This window comes from Salmo trutta, chromosome 27, assembly GCF_901001165.1.
Source record: "Salmo trutta chromosome 27, fSalTru1.1, whole genome shotgun sequence".
In the NCBI taxonomy this organism is placed as follows: domain Eukaryota; kingdom Metazoa; phylum Chordata; class Actinopteri; order Salmoniformes; family Salmonidae; genus Salmo; species Salmo trutta.
In genome coordinates, this window is record NC_042983.1 from 16,711,521 (window position 1) to 16,735,147 (window position 23,627).

Sequence of the window (23,627 nt, forward strand, 5' to 3'; positions counted from 1 at the left end):
CAGTTCTCTGCTGCCAATGACTGGAACGAACTGCAAAAATCTCTGAAGCTGGAGACTCATATCTCCCTCACTAGCTTTAAGCACCAGCTGTCAGAGCAGCTCACAGATCACTGCACCTGTACATAGCCCATCTGAAAACAGCCCATCTATCTACCTACCTCATCCCCATACTGTATTTATTTATTTATTTATCTTGCTCCTTTGCACCCCAGTATCTCTACTTGCACATTCATCTTCTGCACATCTACCATTCCAGTGTTTAATTGCTATATTGTAATTACTTCGCCACCATGGCCTATTTATTGCCTTAACTTACCTCATTTGCACTCACTGTATATAGACTTTTTGTTTTCTTTTGTTCTACTGTATTATTGACTGTATGTTTTGTTTATTCCATGTGTAACTCTGTGTTGTTGTATTGTCGAATTGCTATGCTTTATCTTGGCCAGGTCGCAGTTGCAAATGAGAACTTGTTCTCAACTAGCCCACCTGGTTAAATAAAGGTGAAAAAAAAAAGAACCTTAACGCTAACCTTAACCACACTGCTAACCCTATGCTTAACCTTAAAGATGCAATATGCAGAAATCGCTCTGCCATTTCCTGGTTGCAAAAATTTGAATAGCTCGCCTAATGAAAGCACCTTAGGTAAGAATGCTGGAATTTGACGAAGCACTGCCTTAGATCCATCTTCTGCTAAAGTGAGGCATGAAGGATGAGTAGAAAGTGCATGTAATTCTCCAAAATACTTGGCTGAAACAATAGCCTCTATGGGAAGCAGTCATGACTGAGAGCTCACATAGCTCAGGTGAAGACGGGCTCAAATGGTGGACTCATAAGTGATCATAGGACAACATTTAACTCACATGAGGGTACTGAAGGGGCCTTGGGGGGGCTGTAGCCTGCGGGCACCTTTCATGAATTGCGATAGAGGGTGTGCCCCTGGTGATGCACCCGCAATGTGATCATGATCCACAGAGATAGCTGCCATATATACTTTCCATGTAGATGGGGACTTCCCTGCAGCCATAAGCTTGTGGAGGAAAGTCAAAATGACAGATATTGGGCAGGAAGATGGCGATGGTCGACACCACTTCCTGAACACATTCCACTTGTAGGAATACACGGTACACGTAGAGGATGCCATGGCTGCCTGAATTGTAACAATTAATCTAGAGGCGAAAGAAACGCACACCTATTTAGGCGAGGTACTGGCTAGCGGAGTAGAACACTTGAAAAATTCAAGGAGAGCCACACACTCTAGGAGCTCAGATGCAATACCCTAATAACCAACGTTGTGACAGACAAGCTGTCTTCATCAGAATTGTAACAATTACCAAGGAGGGTAGCCCCGCGGCTACGAGGTGGTCACGTTCAGGGGCCCCACCAACAACGCCAGTTTGCTGGGTTTGGCGTGCTAAAGCTTGCTGTTCACTTGTGACAGGAGGCCTACTCGAAGAGGGAGTCCCCATGGTTGGGAGGTATTCAGCTCTATAAGGTCTGAAAACCAGTGATGCTGTGGCCAACATGGAGCAACAAGTAGAACTGATGTGCTCTCGGGACTGATTTTCCTCAAGACCTGAAGGAGCAAAGGAATTGGTGGAAATGCATACAGCAGCTTACTTGGCCATCTGTGTGATAGGCCATCGACCCTGAGTGGGCCTGCTGGAACATTTATGGAGAACCACATAGGACAATGGGTTGAGTCTTGCGATGCGGACATATCGGAGATGGCCCTTCTGAATTGCACCCAGATCATCTCCACTACTATGGGATGTATCCTCCAGTCTGAAGTAAAAGGGCCTCCTCTGGAGAGGTCTGCTGCATGATTCTCCACCCCCGGCTGGTCTATTGCTCTGAGGGATGTCTGTTTGTTGAAAGTAGTAGCTCCCTTGCTACCTGGTGCAGTGCCATTAACCTCAGTCCACCCTGGTGGTTGATGTGTGCAACCACGGTTGTGTTGTCTGTCCGTATAAGTACGTTGTCCACTCAGTACTGGGAGGGAAGTGCCAAAGTGCAACGTGAATTGCCTTTATGTTGATGTGAGCTGTTGTCCATGGTGCTGATCAAACACCATGGACCCCTTACTGGTTCAAGACTGCTCCCCATCTCTGTAGGGAGGCGTCTGTGGTCAAAGTCACCTGGGTTGTGAACTGCGCCTAGGAGAACTGTACTGGGAGTTTGAAGTGCTAGGCGCCACCATTGTATTGCTCTCCAGCAACTCATTGAAATGGTCTGCTTTTTGTGTTTGTCCCTCCTGGGACATAGATTGTGTCTGTTGTACCAGCGCTGTATTGACCACATGTGGAGCAAGCCCAACGGTACAACATGGACTGCAGCAGCTAGGAGGCCTAGGAGCCTCTGACTCTCTTGCGATGTCACCTGTTTTCTCAGTTTGAATGTTGAAAGACAATTTGTAAAAAATAGCAGTCTTTCTGGAGAGTGTTACTCACATGATTTGAGTGTCCAGTGTCAAGCCCAGGAAGAGTACACACTGAGTGGGGACCAGAGAACTCTTTTCCAAGTCCATCGTTAGTCCCAACTACCAAATGACGCCATGGATGTGTGTGCCAAAGCCTGGCTTTGTGACCCTGAACATTGTCTATGTAGTTCAGGACCCTGGCCTGAAGGGGGGCTAGCTGTGCTTATGCACTCGAAACTTAAAAACATGTTTTTTGAAGGTGAATATCAGGTATTTTCTGTGTGCTGGTAGAATGGAGATATGAAAGTATGCATCTTTCAGGTCCACTGTGGTGAACCAATTGCCTGTTTGTACTGACTGAATGATGGTTTTGAATGTCAGCATTTTGAAGGGAGATGACAATTCAGGCATCTTAGGTCCAGGATCGGACGGAGGCCTCCGCACTTTTTTGGCAACAGAAAATAGATTAAATTGAACCCACAGTTTGCTTTTTAGCAGGGTTGCGAGCTGTTGTATTCAAGACACACCTGAAGCGTGGGGTCGTTGACAAAACACCCTTTTGTTGGCCATTGACCTTTTCCTGCTGGAAAGGTGGTGCTCAAGGAAATGGTGTTGCGCTGGAGAATCAGTCCCATCAGGACTGAGACTGCATGCTGTGGTGCAGAGGGGACGTGGCATGCCTATGATGCACCTCTACCTCTAGGGTGATGCTGCAGCTCCACCTCTTCGGTAGGGCTGAGATTGTCTGTTCCTCTACTCCTGAGCAGGTGTAGCGATAGTCGGAGTCTTGTTTCTTGACATCCCAGTTGGGGCCTTGGCATGGGAGTAATGGTTTGCTGGGTGATGCATTCTAGGCCTTGGAATGAGGCGCTGAAGCTCCATCTGTGCTTCTCTGTCCTCCTTAGACACTTGGAGGAGGTGGGCCACTGCTGGGCCAAATGTCTGGCCAGGTGACATGGGTACACCTAGGAGTGGAACCTTCTCTTTGTCAGGGAGCTTGGAATGCGCTAACCATAGGTGGCATGCGCACCACACAGTGTTGCCAAAGATTTCACAACCATCTGAGCATTGCCCTGAAGGCATTGGATGAGAAGGTCTGTTACTGTAGAGTTATTTCATGGTCTTAGCTTCATAGTTTGTGGAGAGGCGTTCCTGCAGTTCCTTCTGATAAAAGGCCAGTATCATGGCTGAATTCCTAACCCTAGCGGCTGAAGCAGTGCTGTCCTGTGTCCTGTGTAGGATGCAATCAGATGCCCTGTATTGTTTGTTAGGCAGCTCTTGGTCTGAACTGTGACAGAGAGAAGCAGGCAAAACAAGCGAAGCAAATGATTTGTCCATACAAAACCAACCTCCTCTGCACCATGAACCGTAGCCAAGCGAGTGCATATGCTTGGCATGGCAGGGGTTCTGTCATTTGGCGTGCTCTAAGTGCATTGGAGCTCATGCACAAAGTCTTTGTAAAATGGGATGGATATCGGTCTTTGAAGAACTGAATTAATCAAACTTGGATGTTGACGCCATTGGCAATAGGTGAGCGATGGTGGATCACGAGGAGAGGGAGACCCGTTATTAGACGTAGAGCGTTTGGAATGATCATTGAGCTGTGTGGCAGACTCATCTGATGAGAATCCTGAGGCTCCACCCCAAAGCGCAAGTGGAGATTTCAATGCTCTTGGTTAGAATTTCTGACAGTGAGTTCAAGAGCTGATACCCTGTGCAGCCGCTTGAGCATGTTCAGCTCCCAAGCAAAGAACGCAAGGTGCCTGGAGGCTACAGACCCCCAAGGCTCCTTCAGTACCCTCATGGGAGTTATATGTAGTCCTACGATCACCATTTGAGCCTGTCTTCACTTGAGCTATGTGATCTCACAGTCAAGACTACCTTTTTATTGGCTGTCATTTCAACAAAGCCTGTTGGAGAATTACATGAACTTTCTAACCATCCTTCATGCCTGACCAGCAGAAGATGGATCTAAAGCAGTGCTTCGGGCCAAATCCAGCATTCTTAGCTAAGGTGCTTTCATTATAACATGCTAACCAGACCTTAATCATAGCGGCATTTCACCCTCTTCCCCAGTCCTCACAGGAGAGTTGGAACTTGCATACACTTTGCCCAGTTAGGGCATTGAGTGCCTATCTTGCTGCAACAACAACTGTTCATCAAACAAAACAGCTTTGTGTGTGTTATGGGGAGAACACCAAATGGTGCGCTGTGTCGAAGCAGAGACTGGCACATTGGATTACCAATGCAGTGTCAAAATCATATGCTGCAGCATGTACACCAACTCCAGATAGCGTAGTAGAACACTCCACCAGAGGTATGACTACTTCATGGGCCTCCCTGGACTCTGCAAGTTGGATAACACCCATGACTTTCATGAGGTACTACAGACTCAGTGTTATGTCCACACCATCAGTGGGGCCTGTGGTTCTGGACAAGGCACGCTCTCTCAACCCAGATAAGTGAGTGTACTGTAAACCTTGTGCATAGTTACTTATCAGTGAGATGGATGTTCTATACAGAGGTCATCCACTCTTGGTGCTGTTGCACCCAATTGAAGCCTCATTTTGTAAGTTCTAGCTTTTAACTTGCTTGTGTTTACCGATGTTTAACAGTTGAAATTCTGTGTTACCCTATTGGGTAATTATATTCTGTTGCATCCTGTGGTGGATACACGGGAGTCCTAAGGACTCATCTGGACCAAGTTAAATGGTGAGTTATCCCACTCTGTTGTCCGCACAACCTCTTTGGTACAGCATCTCCAATATGTTGTTTGGCGACCCATTACGAAAACAAAAGAGAACATTGGGTTACGGATGTAACCTTGGTTCTCTTAGTAGAATAATGGGTAGCCAAGCTTTCATGTCATTCCTCCACCTCCGTGGGGTTCAAGTGAATAGACAATATGTCACACCACACTGCCTTTTATAGTGACAGGTCACATAGTTACAGTAAGGGTGTGGCGTGACTGTAAACATCTTTGGTATGAAGCATCTCAATCACATCGCGGGAAGGAATTCCCGTTACTCTTCTCAGAGAACCAAGGTTACATCCGTAACTCAATGTTATTAACGTTGAGCTTGAACACGCTCATAATCTTCCTGCCTCAGACAACTTGTAGAACAGCTAAGTGCGTCATTAGATGCTTTTTTGCCCTCCCGCGTCACTTTATACACAGAAGATCTCCACTAAACATAGAATCACAGTGTTTATCTGCTTCTCCATGACCACCGATAACTTCACAACGAAGTTGAGTACAAATACAAGGTTGCCAATGTCTTTGCAATTGTTAAAATTGCAAAGGATTTAAAAAAAAGGATTTAAAAATGTTTAACCCGGGATCACTCCAGTAAAAGATAAATAGCCTACCAACTGCATAGGTTATAGGCCTATACATTTCAATGATATTGAAATAAAGTTAATGTTCATTCAATTTAGTTTTATTTTGCTATTTGGATACCGTCTAATATTTGCCTCAATATATTTAATGATGGGTAGCCTAGCATTCCTTTTGTAAAGGATTTCTTAGCACATTCTTTCCCTATTTGTTCCCCATACTTTTTAACTGCATTGTTGGGAAATGGCTTGTAAGTAAGCATTTCACAGTAAAGTCTACACCTGTTGTATTTGGCGCATGTGACAAATGAAATTGGATTAGATCATGTGCTGGATGTGCCAAATCTTAATTTAGTGCATTTATTATAGGGTAAGCATTAAAATAAGCCGCCTCAATATTTGCAGCCATAGGGGATAATCTCTCTCTAGGAGCTGATCTGTCGTCAGTATTGTGGAATAATTCTAATGTTAAGGTAAGATTTGAATGGAGAAAGCTGACCCAAGAGCAGCGCTGCCTTTCTTTTGCAGCCAAATATGATATAAATAAAATAAAAGACAACTTAATAGAAATTGAATTTTGAAAGTTGTAGTGAACGTTTATTTCATTAGATTAGTCTATTTCGCATAGGCTTACATATTTCTTAGATGTCTTAAATGTAATGGAAAAATATAGATTTCTGTCTAAATATACATACCCTAAAGTAACTGCTATCCATGTGTAATTACAATGATTCTGACATGCAAAAACATGGAAAGACGACATCTGGGAGATTATGAGGAAATGATCAGAAGATAGATATAAATTACATAGTTCAAGCACACACGAAATAACATTTAAAATCAAAAAATGATTGACAAGCTATAAGTGAATTATTGATGAATAGAGCTGGAAACACGTCAGATGGCTTCCACAACATGTGAACAATATCATAAAAAACAGGATTGATAGACCTAACAACTTGAAATGGGCAGATGTTTTAGTAAGTGGTGTCAGGTGTGGTCACAGGGCGTTTCCAAGCGTCTCTAAACCTCTCCAAAGTGGCATATGTCTGTAAATTAGATAATTCCAGTGCTATTACATATTTGCAATCCCTAAATGCTATTTGTTCAGTATAAAACCATTTCTACCATATCAACCTCACTCAAACATTGTGGTGGTGTTATGGGGTATCCAGAGTATATTCAAGTGTCCTTTCAACCTCTCCAAAGTGCCCTAATGTGGTAATAGCACTGTTTTTGCACACTGAATGTGCCTAAAAGTTATTGGTCAGTATAAAAACTACATTTATACAACGTCAACCTCTCTCAAACATTGTGGTGGTGTCGGGGACATTCGATGTTGCCATTAAGACATACATCGTCAGATAACATTGGCAATAGGCTAGATTTGTTCCTACCAACCTAAGGATTACTTTGATTCCCCCCATCTACAGTGCCTTTGGACCACGACCCCTTGACCTTTTCCATATTATATACATTGTACTTGGGGTGGTAAATCAGAGTTTACCAATTGAACTGAGATTTCTGCCTCGCGAGAATACGATCAAGGGAGGGTCGGAAAACACTACCGATACAGTAGAATATGCTAATGTTTAAACGATTCCCTTAATTTGTTCAGAGCACTTTGAATAGCACGTAGTTATAATGCAAGAATGCTTGTTTTTGCGAGACTGCCCTTGAAAAAGATCATGTCTCGGGGTTTGTTTTGAATTTTCTCAATGGCAATATTAATCTAACCATTTTTGTACCCCCTCTCCTTGAATTTTCTTTGCATCTCAGCCATATTTCTTTCGAAATCTGATTTATTTTTGTTCTTTTGATTCGACAGAAGGCTGCAGGGCAAACTGTTTTTCAAGGTAAGCGAGTGACAGCCTTTGATCTGAAGCCATTCTTGTGATTTTTGCTATTGTAAATGTTTGTAGGCCTATGTAGCCAAATTGTATGATCATATGCTAGCCATTCATGTTTTTGGTTTTCAAATTCAATTGATTGGCCATGATTTGGAAAGGCACACCTGTCTCTATAAGGTTCCACAGTTGACAGTGCATGTCAGAGCAAAAACCAAGCCATGTGGTCAAAGGAACAGTCCATAGACCTCCGAGACAGGACTGTGTCAAGGCACAGATCTGGGGAAGGGTACCAAAAAATGTCTGCAGCATTGTATGCCCCAAGAACATAGTGGCCTCCATCATTCTTAAATGGAAGATGTTTGGAACCACCAAGACTCCTCCTAGAGCTGGCCGCCCAGCCAAACTGCGCAGTCGGGGGAGGGGCTTTGGTGAGGGAGATGACAAAGAACCTAATGGTCACTCTGACAGAGCTCTAGAGTTCCTTTGTGGAGATGGGAGAATCTTCCAGAAGGACAACCATCTCTGCAGCACTCCACCAATCAGGCCTTTATGGTAGAGTGGCCAGACGGAAGCCACTCCTAAGGCACATGACAGCCCGCTTGGAGTTTGCCAAAAGGCACCTAAAGACTCTGAGACCATGAGAAACAAGATTCTCTGGTCTGATGAAACCAAGATTGAACTCTTTGGCCTGAATGCCAATCGTCATATCTGGATTAAAACCTGGCACCATCTCTACCGTGAAGCATGGTGGTGGCAGCATCATACTGTGGGGATATTTTTCAGCCCCTGGGACTGGGAGACTAGTCAGGATCGTGGCAAATATGAACAGAGCAAAGTACAGAGAGATCCGTGATGAAAACCAGCTCCAGAGTGCTCAGGACCTCAGACTGGGGCGAAGGTTCACCTTCCGATAGGACAACGACCCTAAGAACACAGCCAAGACAGTGCAGGAGTAGCTTCGGGACAAGTCTCTGAATGTCCTTGAGTGATTCAGCTAGAGCCCGACTTGAACATCTCTGGAAAGACCTGAAAATAGCTGTGCAGCAACGCTCCCCATCCAACCTGACAGGGCTTGAGAGAATATGCAGAGAACAATGGGAGAAACTCCCCAAATAAAGGTGACAAGCTTGTAGTGTCACACCCAAGAAGACTCAATACTTTAATGGCTGCCAAAGGTGCTTCAACAAAGTACTGAGTGAAGGGTCTGAATACTTATGTAAATGTGATATTTCCATTTTTTTGTGTAATAAATTAGCAAACATTTAAAAAAATACTTTTTGCTTTATCATTATGAGGTATTGTGTGTAGATTGATGAGGTTACGAATAAAGTCTTCTTGAGTATGACACTACAATCTTGTCACCTTTATTTGGGGAGTTTCTCCCATTCTTCTCTGCATATTCTCTCAAGCTCTGTCAAGTTGGATGACATGGCCTATAGACTGAATTGAATTTAAAAAAAAAATCAAATAGGGTCCCAAAATATGGGGACTTTACATTTAAGAGCTTAATTTCACTTGTAATCTTCATATACCATTGTTTTTATTTAACGCAGTTGAAATTGGTTCAGTTTCACAGCCGACCAACTTCCAAAATAATGCTTTTGAAACGTGGATATCGGTCCCACGATCAATGGATCGGACTCTTTGGAAAGTATCTCCAATAAAAGGGCTTTGGTATTTTTGTATACTATCTAATTGAAGCACTTCAATGGGTTTGATTTCATATTGATAGGTAGAAACCCGACAATAAATGACTATAGTCAAGAAGATGTGGTCATGCGAGTTGTTGATGACATTATTCTATTTATTTTTGTTTATTTAAAAATGTATTTAAATTTTTTTGTTTATTTAAAAAAGGCGGCCAGGATGATGCAGGAAACGTTTGTGAAGTATTCACAAAAATAGTAATTAATATTTAAAACAAGCAATGGTATACCTAATTGGTTAATTCAAAAAATATGTTTGCCTATTAGAGAACCTAATCTGATCTCAAAATGTGCTTGTCTTGTCTGGCCTAATTAAAAATATATGTTTAAGTAATATCACTGTTTTTGAAAGTTTGATAAAGGGGTTCTAACAGTTGGGATCTTAATAAATGAGAAAAGGATTATATTACCTGTAAATGTCTTGACAGTTTCGAAAGACAATGACCTTGGCTAAATGCTGTCTTGTTGTCCTCTGATGTGTACTGGGGATCAGAGGGTTGTTGAGATGTTTGTGATGGCTGGTGTCATCAAAGGGCAGCTGTCCACTATAAATTCCCTGTCTGGATCTCTGCCTGCTCACGGCATCATTTCAAACCAAGAGAAGCTAGAGGAAGGAGGCTAGTTGTTGCCGTCTTCCTATTGTCTTTACTTTCAAGGTGACAACGCTATAGTGGATACACCGCTTCAGTCAAAATGGTAGGCTTGGCACGGCTCGTCTTTTGCGCGCTCCTCGTCTGCTTTTTCAGGCTTGGCAGTTCGGAGAAACTGTTGCACCATTCCCGGCATTACAAGAGCTCACCCGAGTCCAGTTTAGGATATCTGAATTCGTACCATCCCCATAGGTACCCTCTCTACATGATGCATCTGTACCGCTCCATCAAGACCGCAGCCGATAACAGCCCCTCTCCACACGATTCTGATTCAGTCCTCAGTCTGATCGCAAAAGGTACGTAAAGTATTGATTTCAATTAATTGTGTTAGGCATATGAAAACTTGAACACCATTGGCAACATTCCCAGAGGATCCTTACTTTGTTAAATTTATTTGCCATTTTCAATTGGCTTTCCAACATTATTTTATGCATTTACCGTGCCTATTATGTCTTTAACTTGCTACTTTTTGGACCAATAGACTAGCGCGTGTATTGTAGTCTTATATTATGATGTAGTTTGACCTGTAGTTCAAGCAAGCGTCCGAACCAGTCCACAGATCTCTTCAGGCTTGTCCTCTCCATCACTGCCAGGCACTTTGGTTGCAGGCTGTCTTATCTGTGTTTATCAGATCCTCCTTTACAACGCAGAAGTGTCACAATGCTTATTCGGCTTTAAAGGGTTTTTCTGTTTTATGTGAGCGGGTGTGTGTATTAGCCCTACAGACGTCTGTACAAAGGCGGTTGAATACACATCATCCTCTGTCCTGTCTTCCCTCTCCCTCCAGCGGTTTGACATTTTGTTGAATAGTTTGGCTAGTTTATGGTGAAGTCTGCGTAAAGTTTGTCTTGTTGATTGCGCACTGACTGCATACAACTGGTTTGCTGACTTTTGTTCGTTTTTTCCAGGATGCCATCAAGTGGGTGAGAAATGGACCATAACTTTCGACATGTCCTCCATCTCTGCGAGTGACGACGTCCAGCTGTCAGAGCTTCGGATCAGACTACCAGCGTTCTCCGCCTCCAAGCACGTCACATTGGACATTTATCACTCACGAAAGCAGGACTGCGAGTCTGACACTGAACTGTGCAGCGAGGAGCGCCTTCTCTTGGGCAGCTTTGGCGCATCGCCCAGTGACACCAGGTCTCAATGGAACGTGTTCAATGTGACAGCTCTGCTCAAATATTGGCTGCACCAGGGAGACACAGTGACGCAAAGCCAAGAAGCGAGAGTCCTTGTGATAGAGAAAGAACACGAGAGTGGGGCACCGGACGACGGAGAGGAAATTGACATGGCCTACATCGGGCATCTTACGCACAGGAAAAGGAAGGTTCACCATCCGACAGACGAACGGGTTATGATGGTTGTCTTCTCCAAGCACAACCTGCCCCGAGATGGCGAGAGCGCACCCACTCTCATCCGTACTGTGGAGCACTCCAAATACGCAATTTTGGACCAAGTCAGCCGTGAAGCTCAAGGGCGACGCCACAAGAGAAACCGAATGGAGAGAGTGCGGATGGCCGGCGGAATTGCAGGTAATGCTACTGGGTCAGCGGCTGAAGCCGTCCAACGCCCACTCTGTCAGAAGATTGACATGTGGGTAGATTTCGACCAGATCGGCTGGAACGAGTGGATTGTGTATCCAAAGCGCTACAACGCCTTCCGCTGCGAGGGCGAGTGCCCAACTCCGGTAGATGAATCCTTCAGTCCCACCAACCACGCATACATGCAAGTAAGATCTAAAAATAAAACAACACTTTTTATATTTGGTTTAAGTTCCTAATATGCATTTATGTTCAGTGCAGCTTTTCGTAAAGCTTATTTTCTTTTTGTGTTTTTCAGAGCCTGTTGAGACTGTACCATCCGGATCGCGTGGGTTGTCCGTCCTGCGTACCCACGCGCCTCAGCCCGCTGTCCATGCTGTACTACGGGGACGAAGACGTGGTGTTGCGGCATCACGAGGACATGATCGTGGAGGAGTGTGGCTGTCACTGATACCCAAGCCACATCGGGCCCGCAACCACAAAGACTATTGTGAAAACACTTATTTAAAAGGCTTCACTTGGAATATATTGTGCGCCATGGCATGACTCTTGAAGGTTTGGTGTCCATCTACCTTAAGTTGTTTGTGGTCGTTATCACAAGGAAGATCAATTTATTTGCTATGGTCCTTACTATATCTTATTCTATCTAGGCCTATGTCATGATCTCAGCTGGAACCACAGCATTCCATATTAGAAGATTTGTCCATGGTTTGAACCAGCATGATAAAGATGTACTGTTATTTATTTGAATATTTCAAGAAGAAAGACTACCCATTTTGTGTGTTTTGTGTGTTACGTTTTATATTGTGTTTGTCAGTGTTTTGTAATTTTCAAGAAGTGAAAGAAATATGCTGCCAAAATGGTGCCTTAAAAGTTATGATTATTTTGTATTTTCACTCATTTATTAATCCTTTATTACAATATATATTTTTTGTAGATACAATGAAAAAATATATTAAAGCATTTTATTCCGTTCATCGAAGTGACATTTATTGATTTAATCCTCTAAATAAATGAGCGAACTCTAGGACATTACAGCGTCATCTTCGCCTGAACTTTTGACTGTCTTCTTGATGTAATTGACTCAAAACCAATAGTCTACATGAGGCTAGCACAGCCCTGACCAATCCTAATCTGTTCTGAAGCAGTCATGACGAACTGAACAAGACAAGTGTGTTTATGGCTTTTCGAACCAGTCACTTGTGAACAGTTTTACCACCCTCACCTCAAATCCACATCTATTTTATAGTGTTACTGCTCAGATTATGGGAAGTCGTCAGTGCCCCTAGCATAAAAAGGCCAAGGCGAGCAATTTCCTAGTTGATTGCGTTCAAAGCAGCGGGTAAAGGGAGAAAATGAAAAGAGCAACAGGTAGGAATGGAGGGGTCAAGATAGGGGTGGTGATTGGATGAAAGAAAAAAGCGTTTTTTATTTTGGGGGTGCCAGTAATCAAGAGTGACAGGAACGGGGGCATATAGACCCCCTAACAAGAGCAGAGGAGTTAGTGAAGCTGTGTGCAGGAGGGGTAAAGTGCAAAAGGTCCATCAACACCTTCACATTTCCCTGCCCTGAAATTACAGCTATCCTTAGTCTCTCTCTTAGCAAAAGGAATGACACACTGCCCTCACACACCATTTTAACCTGTGTACCAACTACTCAGAGGCAGGTTGAATTACAAAACTAAGCTGTTCATGTTATATAAGCAAATACAGCCTAAACTAAAAGCAGTGTGATCACAGACAGTCAAGAGGTCAAAGCTGAATTCAAGGCTATCATCAATACCCTATTAACTAAAGATGAACTAATACAGATTAATAATCACTCTTGCCTCTGTGACAAGCCATGCTGACAAATAGTATAGCCATTTAAACCGGCTGATCTGTTGGGGTACAGAAGTCTGTCATGTTGTTCATTGGGTCCTACTGTGGCAGGAGTCATTATAGGGCCTGGGGTTGGACCCTTGACAGTGTTTGTTCATACACTAGGGCCCAGTGGGGAAAAGGCCCAGTGGGTTTCCCGTTAGTAAAGCAGCTTCAGGACAGTGGCAAGGAGCCAGGTGTCACAGATTCTCACACAGACTAAACCCTCATGAATAACCCTCTTCTGTTGCCCACCACACCCACGGCATCCTGGTGGTCAGCTCATTGTTCAGTCTAGTTTTATTTATTTAATTTTTATTTAACTAGGCAAGTCAGTTAAGAACAAATTCTTATTTACAATGACGGCCTACCCCGGCCAAACCCAGACGACGCTGGGCCAATTGTGTGCCGCCCTATGGGACCCCCAATCACAGCCGGATGTGATGCAGCCTGGATTCGAGTGGGTTAATGGGTGGGCTAATATTGATTCTACATCGGGATTAGAGTCAATTTGAGTCCATTAATTACATCGACGTTGATGTAACCTAAATGTTGTTTTACAATGGCGGATGGATAGCAGCCTTATTTGTATTGGTGCAGATTTACAGAGAAAAGATTGAGTGTGACAGTGTGCATATGATGTTGTGTGTTATTGAATTCTGAGGGAGGAACAAACCTTGGTTCCTGCTTGGCAAGTAGGGAAACTGTCAACCCTACAGTGGATGGGAAGAATGAAGTGCTGGACTTGACAATTTAGGCAATGTCTGCTCTGCTCTGATCTGACTGGACCTGATACCTACTTTAATGCTACATAACTAGTTGGACAGCAACTCACAGCCAGGTGATATCACAGTACGCTTATGTATGTTACTCACTAAGGTACAGGATTTGGTTGAAATGGATGGAATAAATGGAATAAAAGAAATAATTTTTTTAAATAAAAAAATAAATAAAAGCATCTAAAGCATATCATGTATGTTTAAAAAAAGACTGGAAGCCATTTTTTTTTAAATAATCACAATTCAAGTTATTTCATTTAGAGCCAATATGCATCATATGCCTCTGCTTATGTGCAGAGTACAGACAGACAGTGTAGCTCTTTGATGAGAGGAAGGACATCATGGTGTGTAATGATTACCGCTTTTCAGGCTGCTGGTTCTGGAATGTTATCAGTTGCAGGAGGGAACTTCCTGAAGAATTCCACTTACGTCAGTCCTGCCACACTACAGATTCTGGAAATGTACAGCTTTCCTTCACAGATGAACGGGAGCGTGCCAGTGGATTTGTAGCTGCGGCGCTGTTAGCCTTTGATGGATGTGAACAGCAAGTTCAACCAGCGCGTTTTGATTTCGAGCAAAAATTTAAAAAAAGGTAACATCAATTAGGTATAATTGGCTGATGGCTTCATGTACATGTCTAATGAAACGTTTCAGGACCAGATAGGATGACATTTCATTATTATGAGTTAAAAATGAAGCCTATGTGAACTCAAGAACAGTAGGCCTAAGTGTTTTATGATTACTTGTCTGTAATAAAAAAAGAAGCTATTCTCTCTTTTTTTATTTTTCCTTTATTTAACTAGGCAAGTCAGTTAAGAACAAATTCTTATTTTCAATGACAGCCTAGGAACAGTGAGTTAACTACCTTGTTCAGGGGCAGAACGACAGATTTTTACCTTGTCAGCTCGGGGAGTCAATCTTGCAACCTTTCAGTTACTAGTCCAATGCTCTAACTACTAGGCTACCTGCTGCCCCTGCTATATTACTATATTACTACTATATTACTGGTGGAATAACCATTTCTTGGGTCATTAGTTTGTTTTCTGTCATATACAAAGTGTTTTCCCCGAAAGGAACATGTATTGCAGTCGGTCAACCCATTTACCACGAGACTAATGACACTTGCCAGATAACCAAAAGTGCCCAAGGGTTTGACAGAAGCAATCCTTTGATTCTGGAATACACGTAGCCTACTCATTCTATCAAACACCCTTTGGGACCTGGTTACTTTTTAGGAAACAAGTCTACTACCAAATATGTTTTATTTTCTTTATTGATTCTTCTTACAAACCATGTGAAAATGTTGTTTTTTGTCTCAAATTTCTATATATTTGTTTTTACATTCCTTTGTATGACAATCTTTTTATCTGCAAAAATTAATAGTATTTTGAAGGCAGTGACGTGTGGATAACCCATGATAAGATTGATTTGAGTGACAAAATAATTTTAAAGAATGAAAGAAATTGAATCTTTACCTCCACACCACTCCTCTGGAGCAGTCTTTTTAAGTGTAGCTGCTGGCCCCACAAGAGAAAGGCCCCAGAGGTGAGTCAAGAGGGTAACACTTCATTCACACGCCTGAACCACCTTTGAGTTATTTTACAGTAACAATACAACTGATATTTAAAGTTAACAAACCGCAACTAATGGACTCATCTGTAAACACAGAAGGTGACAAAATTGTAGCAAGTCTGGGTGGGGGATTGGTTGGGCCTCTTCTTCAGCATCGTGGTAGTAAGTGACGTTGTTTCACATCCCTCTTGAATGCTCATTCCACCACCAGTTAGATGTCCATTTCAAACTGTGCATCGTCCCCTTCACAAACACACACACACACACACACACGTGTTAATTTATTTATTTCCTACTCACCTTAAATATTTGTAGCCTGGCAGGCAATACTAACATAAGGGTAAATATTGAAACTTAAAAATGACCTGAACCCCATTAGGTACCAGTAAATCTGAACATTTGATCTTATTTCACTTATTAAATACCATTATATATTTTCCATAAAACTAATACATCTCGTATGACTGTTTTTTTTTGGCACATTGTAATGCCTGAGATAAGAGTAATTAGTTGGCCTGCCTGACAGGATCATGTTCTTACCAGTGCTTTTGTCAGCAGGTGCAGTGATGTTGTTGTTCAGTGGCTCTCTGTTATGGGCCTTTACATTGTTGATGTGTTTGGAGGGTGGGCTGGTGACCCCTGGAATGTTGGGGAGAGAGCACGGTGGAGTCCTGGCCAGCGGGGAACTGCGGCACTCCAGCAGGAACTTCCGGTCGTAGATGATTCTTGTACCTGAGGGGAGAGGAGGGTATGAGATGTTCATGTAAATTTAATGGATCGAACAGATCGTACATTGGCGCACAATCCCACCATATAGGACTAGTACTCATCCTGTTCTGCAGTCAGATTTGGTTCAAAGCCTGCAGCTAACCACATACACCGCAGGTTGTGTAATCTTGGTTAACCCATTCCTGAAATTTTGCATCATTTGGTCAGATGCCTTATTTGTTTTACGTAGTCTGTCCATGAGAGATTAGGTACAGTGCCTCTTTCTCACTGTGACGTGTGAGCTAACAGTTGTTCTGAAACACTGAGGTGTTTGTGTGAAGTGAAAGCCCTACATACATACACTGAACAAAAATATAAAACACAACATGCATCAATGTCTAAGATTTTACTGAGTTACAGTTCATATAAGGAAATCAGTCAATTGAAATAAATGAATGAGGCCCTAATCTATGGATTTCACACGACTGGGCAGGGGTGCAGCCATGGGTCGGCTGCCAGGCGTGTAGAGTGGCCTTTTATTATACCTAGCACAAGGTGCACCTGTGTAATGATCATGCTGTTTAATCAGCTCCTTAATATGCCACACCTGTCAGGTGGATGGATTATCATGGCAAAGGAGAAATGCTCTCCAACAGGTTTCTAAATATATTTGTGCACCAAATTTGTGAGAAATAAGCTTTTTGTGCATATCGAACATTCCTGGGATTTTTTATTTCTGCTCATGGAACATGGGACCAACACTTTATATGTTGCGTTTATATTTTTGTTCAGGGTAAATAATAAATTACATTTGTAAAGTTATTTTCCTTACAACATAATCTTCAAGTACATAAATCAACATACCGCCCTAATTATTTGCTATGCATGTGTATAGTTTAATCTGATGGTTAATCAAACCAAGAGCGATGCCAGATATCCCAGATAAAGCCATAATCTACATCAACAAACTCAACCGATAGCCTACAACAAATGAACCTTTATATTAACACAAAATAAAACTAATGGCATCAACATGATTGCATGAATCCTTGACACAGATATGTGCAAAAACTGTTCTGTTTGTACTGTCCTCTGTGCCAATCTGCCACAGAGTAAAGTCACTGATATCTGCTCACAAAATAGTGGTTCAATGCAAGCTATATCGGCCAGCTGCTTTCTGTGACAGAATTTCCCACATGATAAGTTGCCCAAAAGGAAAAGCCTCAGCAAAAAGGCAGAGGAGTCATCTGTGGGATCCCTCAGTGCATTACCCCTCTTAACATTGGATTGATATTAGAGGTAAACTGGATGGCGTGTGCATCCTAAATAGCACCCTATTCTCTGTATAGTGCACTACTTTTGACCTACAGGCCCTCTACAAAAGTAGTGCACTATATAGGGTGCAATTTGGGACACACCCTGGCAGTTAACCAGCTCACCACCATATCAACACACAAATATACTCAGGAAATTAAGCCTAGACAGAGTAGGAAAGCAATCATATCTTGCTTTTAATGTCATATTTTACATGGCATTCAATGCATTTCAAATTATAAATGTAAATTATGCATTTCAAATTGTATGTCACATTTGTTAATGGTGTTTCTTGTGACAGAGGGTTCAAAATGGCAGCTGCTGAAAGATAAGAAACTGCAACATGATCTGGCAAGTTCTGCTAGTGCGTTAATCATCTCTGAATCAGTGTTGAACGCCACCACCAACGCCTTAGCTGTGACCATGTGAAGAGGGAGGAAGTGAAAGGCCTCGTGTGGAAATGCTTTAAACACATCTCGACAAGACAAGCAACAAGTGGGGCGGCAGGTAGCCTAGTGGTTAGAGCATTGGGCCAGTAACCGAAAGGTTGCTAGATCGAATCCCTGAGCTGACAAGATAAAAATCTGTCCTTCTGCCCCTGAATAAGGCAGTTAACCCACTGTTCCATAGGTAATCATTGTAAATAAGAATTTGTTCTTAACTCACCTGCCTAGTTACATAAAAATAAAGTGTCCTAGCCTATATATTTATAATTAAATTGAAAAGGGCATGCCATGCATGATGCAAACAAGTATGTTTTCTGGAGATGTTTTTAAAATGTCAGATACTTAAACATTTCAGATAATGTCAGGTTCTTTTACTTTGCAATGCGTCTAGCAGTGTTGTAGTGGAATCACTAAACCACGAGTCCCAAGGCCCCTTTGCTCGAGTCGAGTCACGAGTCCCTATGGCTGAAGTCCGAGTCCCAGTGCTCAAGTCCTGGTCCAAGTGCTCAAGTCTGAGTGATGATTAGTGGGTTCATTAGACCTATTTGATATTTTGGTTACTGATGGTTTTTTGTTTTCTCGTATTTCTGTCTCGCTGACTCGGTGCTCGTCTGTTGCTACTAGATTTGTGCCTCTATAGATTTGCCTCAGATTTAGTAGAAGTGCGGGGCTGCCGGGAAGATTTTCATGTGAGAAATGAAGTAACGCAAATACTTTCCTCCTGTTGCCAAATGGTCATAATTGCCTGCAATAGCCTATAAAACAAATAAGTCCTTCATACACAGGCTCACACACGTAATTTAATGTTCAATAGTTATGTCAAATCAGTAATGATGTTTTGAAGGGATGAATGGTCGCTAGAATTAATTGGCTATTGCACCTGACCAGATTATTATTTGCAATAATTGTAACAGGCTCTCAGCTACTCTTTTGTAATCACTGACTGATATTTGTGTAGTTATTTACTGCAGAGTGAAAAGTAAAGGGAGACTTGTCAGAACCTGGCTATGGGATGCAGGGGGGAAAGGGGAGAGGGGAGGGGAAAGGGGAGAGACACATATCTACACTGCTGTTTTACTCTTAAACTCAATACTAGTGTTTTCAATTTCATAAAGCAGTTTGCCTTTTTTAACAAGGAAAAGCTAAATAGTAAGAGGTTGACTGACTGGTGGTTATGAGGAAGCAAGTGAGTCGCTTGCGGGATGTGTAGACTATGATCGGAGGCAGAGTCTGCCCACACTCATCGCTTGCTCACAAGCTGATGTAGGCTGTGTCCATCCTACTGCTAGAGAACAGAACTATCGCTGCTCTGCGCACCAAGTGCTGCTAATTTTCTGCTTATCATAGTAGCCTATCCAGTCCAAGTGCAAATACAAGTCAAAGGAAGGCGAGTCCAAGTCGAGTCACAAGTCTTTAAAATCGGAACTCGAGTCATGGACTCATGTACTGCAACGCTGTTTCACACCATATTGAAAGGACTAATGTTGCACAGATCCAAGTGCCTCCTATGAATAGAACATTAAAAAGTTGAATGTAAGAAATGTTACAGAAGCCTGTCAAAAAACACAAGGCGCCTGCATTTACAAAGCTTTACCTATAGATGTACAGCCTTACCTATGGATTGTAAGGCTGTAAGGCTGAAATGGGGTACCAGTCTACTCAGTGACACCCATAGAATACAATTGTGAAGAGTTTACACTAATATTAGAGACTCTTATTGTGGAACTGTAACTGTGAGGAATCACCTCACTATCCAGCCTATTGTGCGTATTGACAACCCTATTGCACTGTACAGCCTTATGTATGGATTGTGGATCCATGAAATGGGGTTTTAGCCTACTCAGTGACACAATTGTGTAGTTAACACAAATATTAGCGTCTTAGGTAGTTCTTATTGCAGGACTCTGATCCCACTGTGAAATGAGCCACATTAGCTCGCTCACCATTCTACATAGTTATGTTCTGTGTGTGTCACTGAGTAGACTGATACCCCAGTTCACGGATCCACAATGCATAGGTAAGGCTGTACACTGCAATATAAATGTTCAATACACATAGTAGGTTGAGGTCACACAAATATTAGTGCCTTAGCTATGTCTTATTGCTGGACTCTGAAACCACAGTGAAACATAGGTATGTGGACCGTGGTGGTGCACGAAAAGCTAAGCTAACGAGCTAACAAGCTGATGATGCAAATAATGGCACTTGCCAGCTGAAACAAAAACAACAACAGCCACTGTATGCAATGCAATGAGGTATGAGCATATCGCTGGCTAACGCCTTTGTCAGTTTACAACATTGCACCACAAACATTTTTGCTATATAGATTTGTTTGATTGCTAGACAGGTGTCCTTTGTCTAGAGGTTTGATAACCCTATCGAGATTTGTCTTATGGGCACCTGCACAGCTCGAGCGCATGGTAATCAGGCTAACAATCGAATCATATCCCGTTGAGTTATAACCACGTCATAAACAGTCATGCTTTTACATATTACATAGCTATAACACAGACATATAACTAGTCCTATAAAGGCTAGCTATAGCTAGCTACCTCCAGGTGTTGTGCTGAACAGGGTTCCCCCGGGAGTAGTGGAGTAGTCGTTGGGCATGTGCGAGGCGTCGTTTATGGTCACCCGCCTGGTCGGAATGGCCTTGCTAGTAGTGGTCTTCTGACAGCCTGTAGACATCTTCAAAACACAGGGGCGTTTGCTAATAACTACAAATTGAACAACTTAGCTAAATATCTTGGACCTGAAAAACGACAAAGTAAACAACGTGCCCTGTTGCTGCTTCCTCAATTGTTTTCTTTGGGTCGTTAGCAAGCTAATTCCTAAATAAAAACAAATACTTTATTTTGTCATAAGTGCAAATAATGTTGTATATCTAAACTAACCACACATTCCCATACGCAGACCGACAGACCAGGTTCTGTAGGACCTTCGCAGCACACGTTCTTCCACACACAACACGCACACAAAAACAGACAGGAAAGAGCTGCTCCAAGCAGAGAATTGACATTACGTCTCCCCCCACTGGTGGATGGTGTTGCTATTTCTTCGTTGGTGGGGTTTATCGGCGGTTGGCATCCAACATTATGGTGCATTACCACCACCTACTGTACTGGAGTGTGAGCCAGGGACAAGGAGAAACTAGATCCTAAATATTTGAGACTATATCTAATGACGTTCTACTCAATATACTCTTTAAACTAATTTCCTGTATCCCCTTCTCCCTCATACTAGATCTCAGCCTCTCTCTTTCCCTCTGATACTGCCCACACTGTAGCAATACATGCTCCACGGTCTCTGTTTCCTGGCAATAATCACACTTTCCTGTTGAATGCTTTCCAATCACATTTAAGTGCTTATTCAACTGGCTGTGTCCCACCCTTAATCTTCTAAAAATAGCCTCTTCTTCTGTCCCTTCCTGCCATCCTCCCCTCTCCAACCTTCCTCTGTACTTGAAATAAATGCCTGCCCTTAGTATCTCTATTCCACTGCTCCTGCCATCTCTGCACCATCACTGTCCATATCAGGCTTTTTGCCTCTGCCTTGCTCATTGAAACTACAACATCCCCACTTCTAAGTGCTTGTTTAGCCAGTACATCAACTGCCTCGTTCACCTCCACCCCCACATGGGCTGGAACCCAAGTAAATCTTATCTGTATATCCATCCATCTAATCCTGCCATGGGTTTGTAGCACCTCATAAAGCAGGTCTTGTCTGCTACGTGACCTAACGGACTGGAGACTCATTAACACTGCACATGAATCAGAGCATGTAACTACTCTTTCTGGCTTGACTTTCTCCACCCACTGCAAAGCCAAAAGTATAGTCATCAGCTTCGCCGTATATACAGCCAGATGATCTGTAATACGCTTCCTGACTCTCACCCCACATTCCTGCACTACAAATGCTGACCTAGTACGTCCTGTCCTTGGATCTTTTGAACCATCTGTGTAAATGGCCACAAAATCCTGATACACAGTATCAAGACTTCTCTTAAACAAATCAGATGGATCAACACCCTCCCTGTCTTTCTGAAGTCTCTCTGACACTTCTAGATCAACTACTGTCTATGGTGGATTTACAGGAATAGCTACCGTTGGACTAAACACCCTTCCATACAGTCCCATCTCCTTCGCCTGGGTATTACCCACCCACCCAAAGCTTGAGTTCTGTCTTCGCTCATGTTCCCAGCATGCCTGGAAAATCCATTTTGCAGGATGAGACGCGACATGTCTCTGTAGGTTGACCGAATAATTCATTATCAGCTGCTGTCTCCTAATCTGCAATGGCATATCCCCCACTCCACCTGTAGGGCAGCCACTGCGGATGTCCGAACGCCTCACTACATATTCTGAGTCCTTGCCCCTGTATGACATCTAGCCTTTCCAATGATGTCCGGGCTGCCGAACCATACGCTATACTTCCATAGTCTACTACAGATCGGATCAATGCAACATACATGGTCCTCAATGAGGAACACCCAGTGTCAAAGTATACCCCACGGAACCTGAAGGCCCCCACCCTCTCCAAGTTTCTCCCATATAACCTCAAGCATACCTCATCTACCACCTTCCTCCTGGTAAAGAACACTGTCTGAGTTTCTCTACAGAGAACCTGAATCCCCACATTAATGCCCACCGCTTCACCTCATCAATTGCTTCCTGTACCTTCCTGACCATGTATGGCACATTTCTTCCCCTCTTCCATAAGGTCCCAACATCTGCAAATAACGACCTCCCAATATCCGGCTGTACCTGAGAGTAAACGTCATTGATCATGATTGAGAACAACAGAGGAATAATCATGCTCCCACCGTTATCCACCAGCTGCCTGATCGTGACTTTCCCTCCCTCACCTGGATAGACCTTCCAAACAGGAAATCCTTCCAGCTCTCCAGGAAGTTAGCCTCTTCATAATCATACGTTCCCTAATCTTACATACATGAGGTGTTAAAGCTATTGGCCAATAGCTTGTTGGCCTCGTTGGGTCCTTCCCTGGCTTACCGAGTGGTACCACTACTGCCTCCTTCCAACTGCCTTACTGTGTTGTACAACACCAAAACCTTATCCAGCGCCTCATCACTAAGATGGGCCAACATAACATAGCATACCTCATCTTTCCCAGGTGAGGTTAACCCAGCCTAATGCCTATTTATTGCCAATTTTTACTTCTGCCATGGTAAATGGTTCATTCAATGGATCATTTACATCCTCCCTCCTATCCAGCACTCCAAGATGCTTCTCTCTCATACTCTCTCTCCCCCGTCTGCCCCTCCTCTGACAAATCTGCCGAACTATGCACTTCGACAAAGGCTTTCGCCATCATCTCTGCCTTCTCATCTGTTACTGCCACATCCTTCCCACTCGTCAACACTGGATAATTCCACTCCCTTCTGACCCCACTCATCCTCTTAATCATCCCCCACAGGTGGGGTA

At 43.0% G+C, this 23,627-nt stretch overlaps 2 protein-coding genes across 4 annotated transcripts; one reads left to right on the forward strand and one right to left on the reverse strand.

Moving 5' to 3' along the window:
• Nucleotides 1-4,786: 4,786 nt before the first annotated feature.
• Nucleotides 4,787-12,533, forward strand: LOC115164055 (nodal homolog 2-A-like). Its single transcript, XM_029716177.1, has 4 exons — nucleotides 4,787-4,881; nucleotides 10,058-10,257; nucleotides 10,870-11,693; nucleotides 11,804-12,533. Exons 1-4 carry the CDS (start codon nucleotides 4,787-4,789, stop codon nucleotides 11,954-11,956), a joined length of 1,272 nt encoding a protein of 423 aa, XP_029572037.1. The 3' UTR covers nucleotides 11,957-12,533.
• A 2,865-nt stretch (nucleotides 12,534-15,398) lies between these two features.
• Nucleotides 15,399-21,219, reverse strand: eif4ebp1 (eukaryotic translation initiation factor 4E binding protein 1). Of its 3 annotated transcripts, none has more exons than XM_029716936.1 (4): nucleotides 21,078-21,219; nucleotides 20,736-20,871; nucleotides 16,256-16,447; nucleotides 15,399-15,958 (listed from the first exon to the last, which is right to left on the reverse strand). In XM_029716936.1, exons 2-4 carry the CDS (start codon nucleotides 20,869-20,871, stop codon nucleotides 15,927-15,929), a joined length of 360 nt encoding a protein of 119 aa, XP_029572796.1. In that variant the 5' UTR covers nucleotides 21,078-21,219; the 3' UTR covers nucleotides 15,399-15,926. The 3 variants fall into 3 exon arrangements, with proteins under 3 accessions (XP_029572796.1, XP_029572798.1, XP_029572797.1); XM_029716938.1 differs by having other exon boundaries at nucleotides 20,964-21,197; XM_029716937.1 differs by having other exon boundaries at nucleotides 20,736-21,196.
• Nucleotides 21,220-23,627: the final 2,408 nt, after the last annotated feature.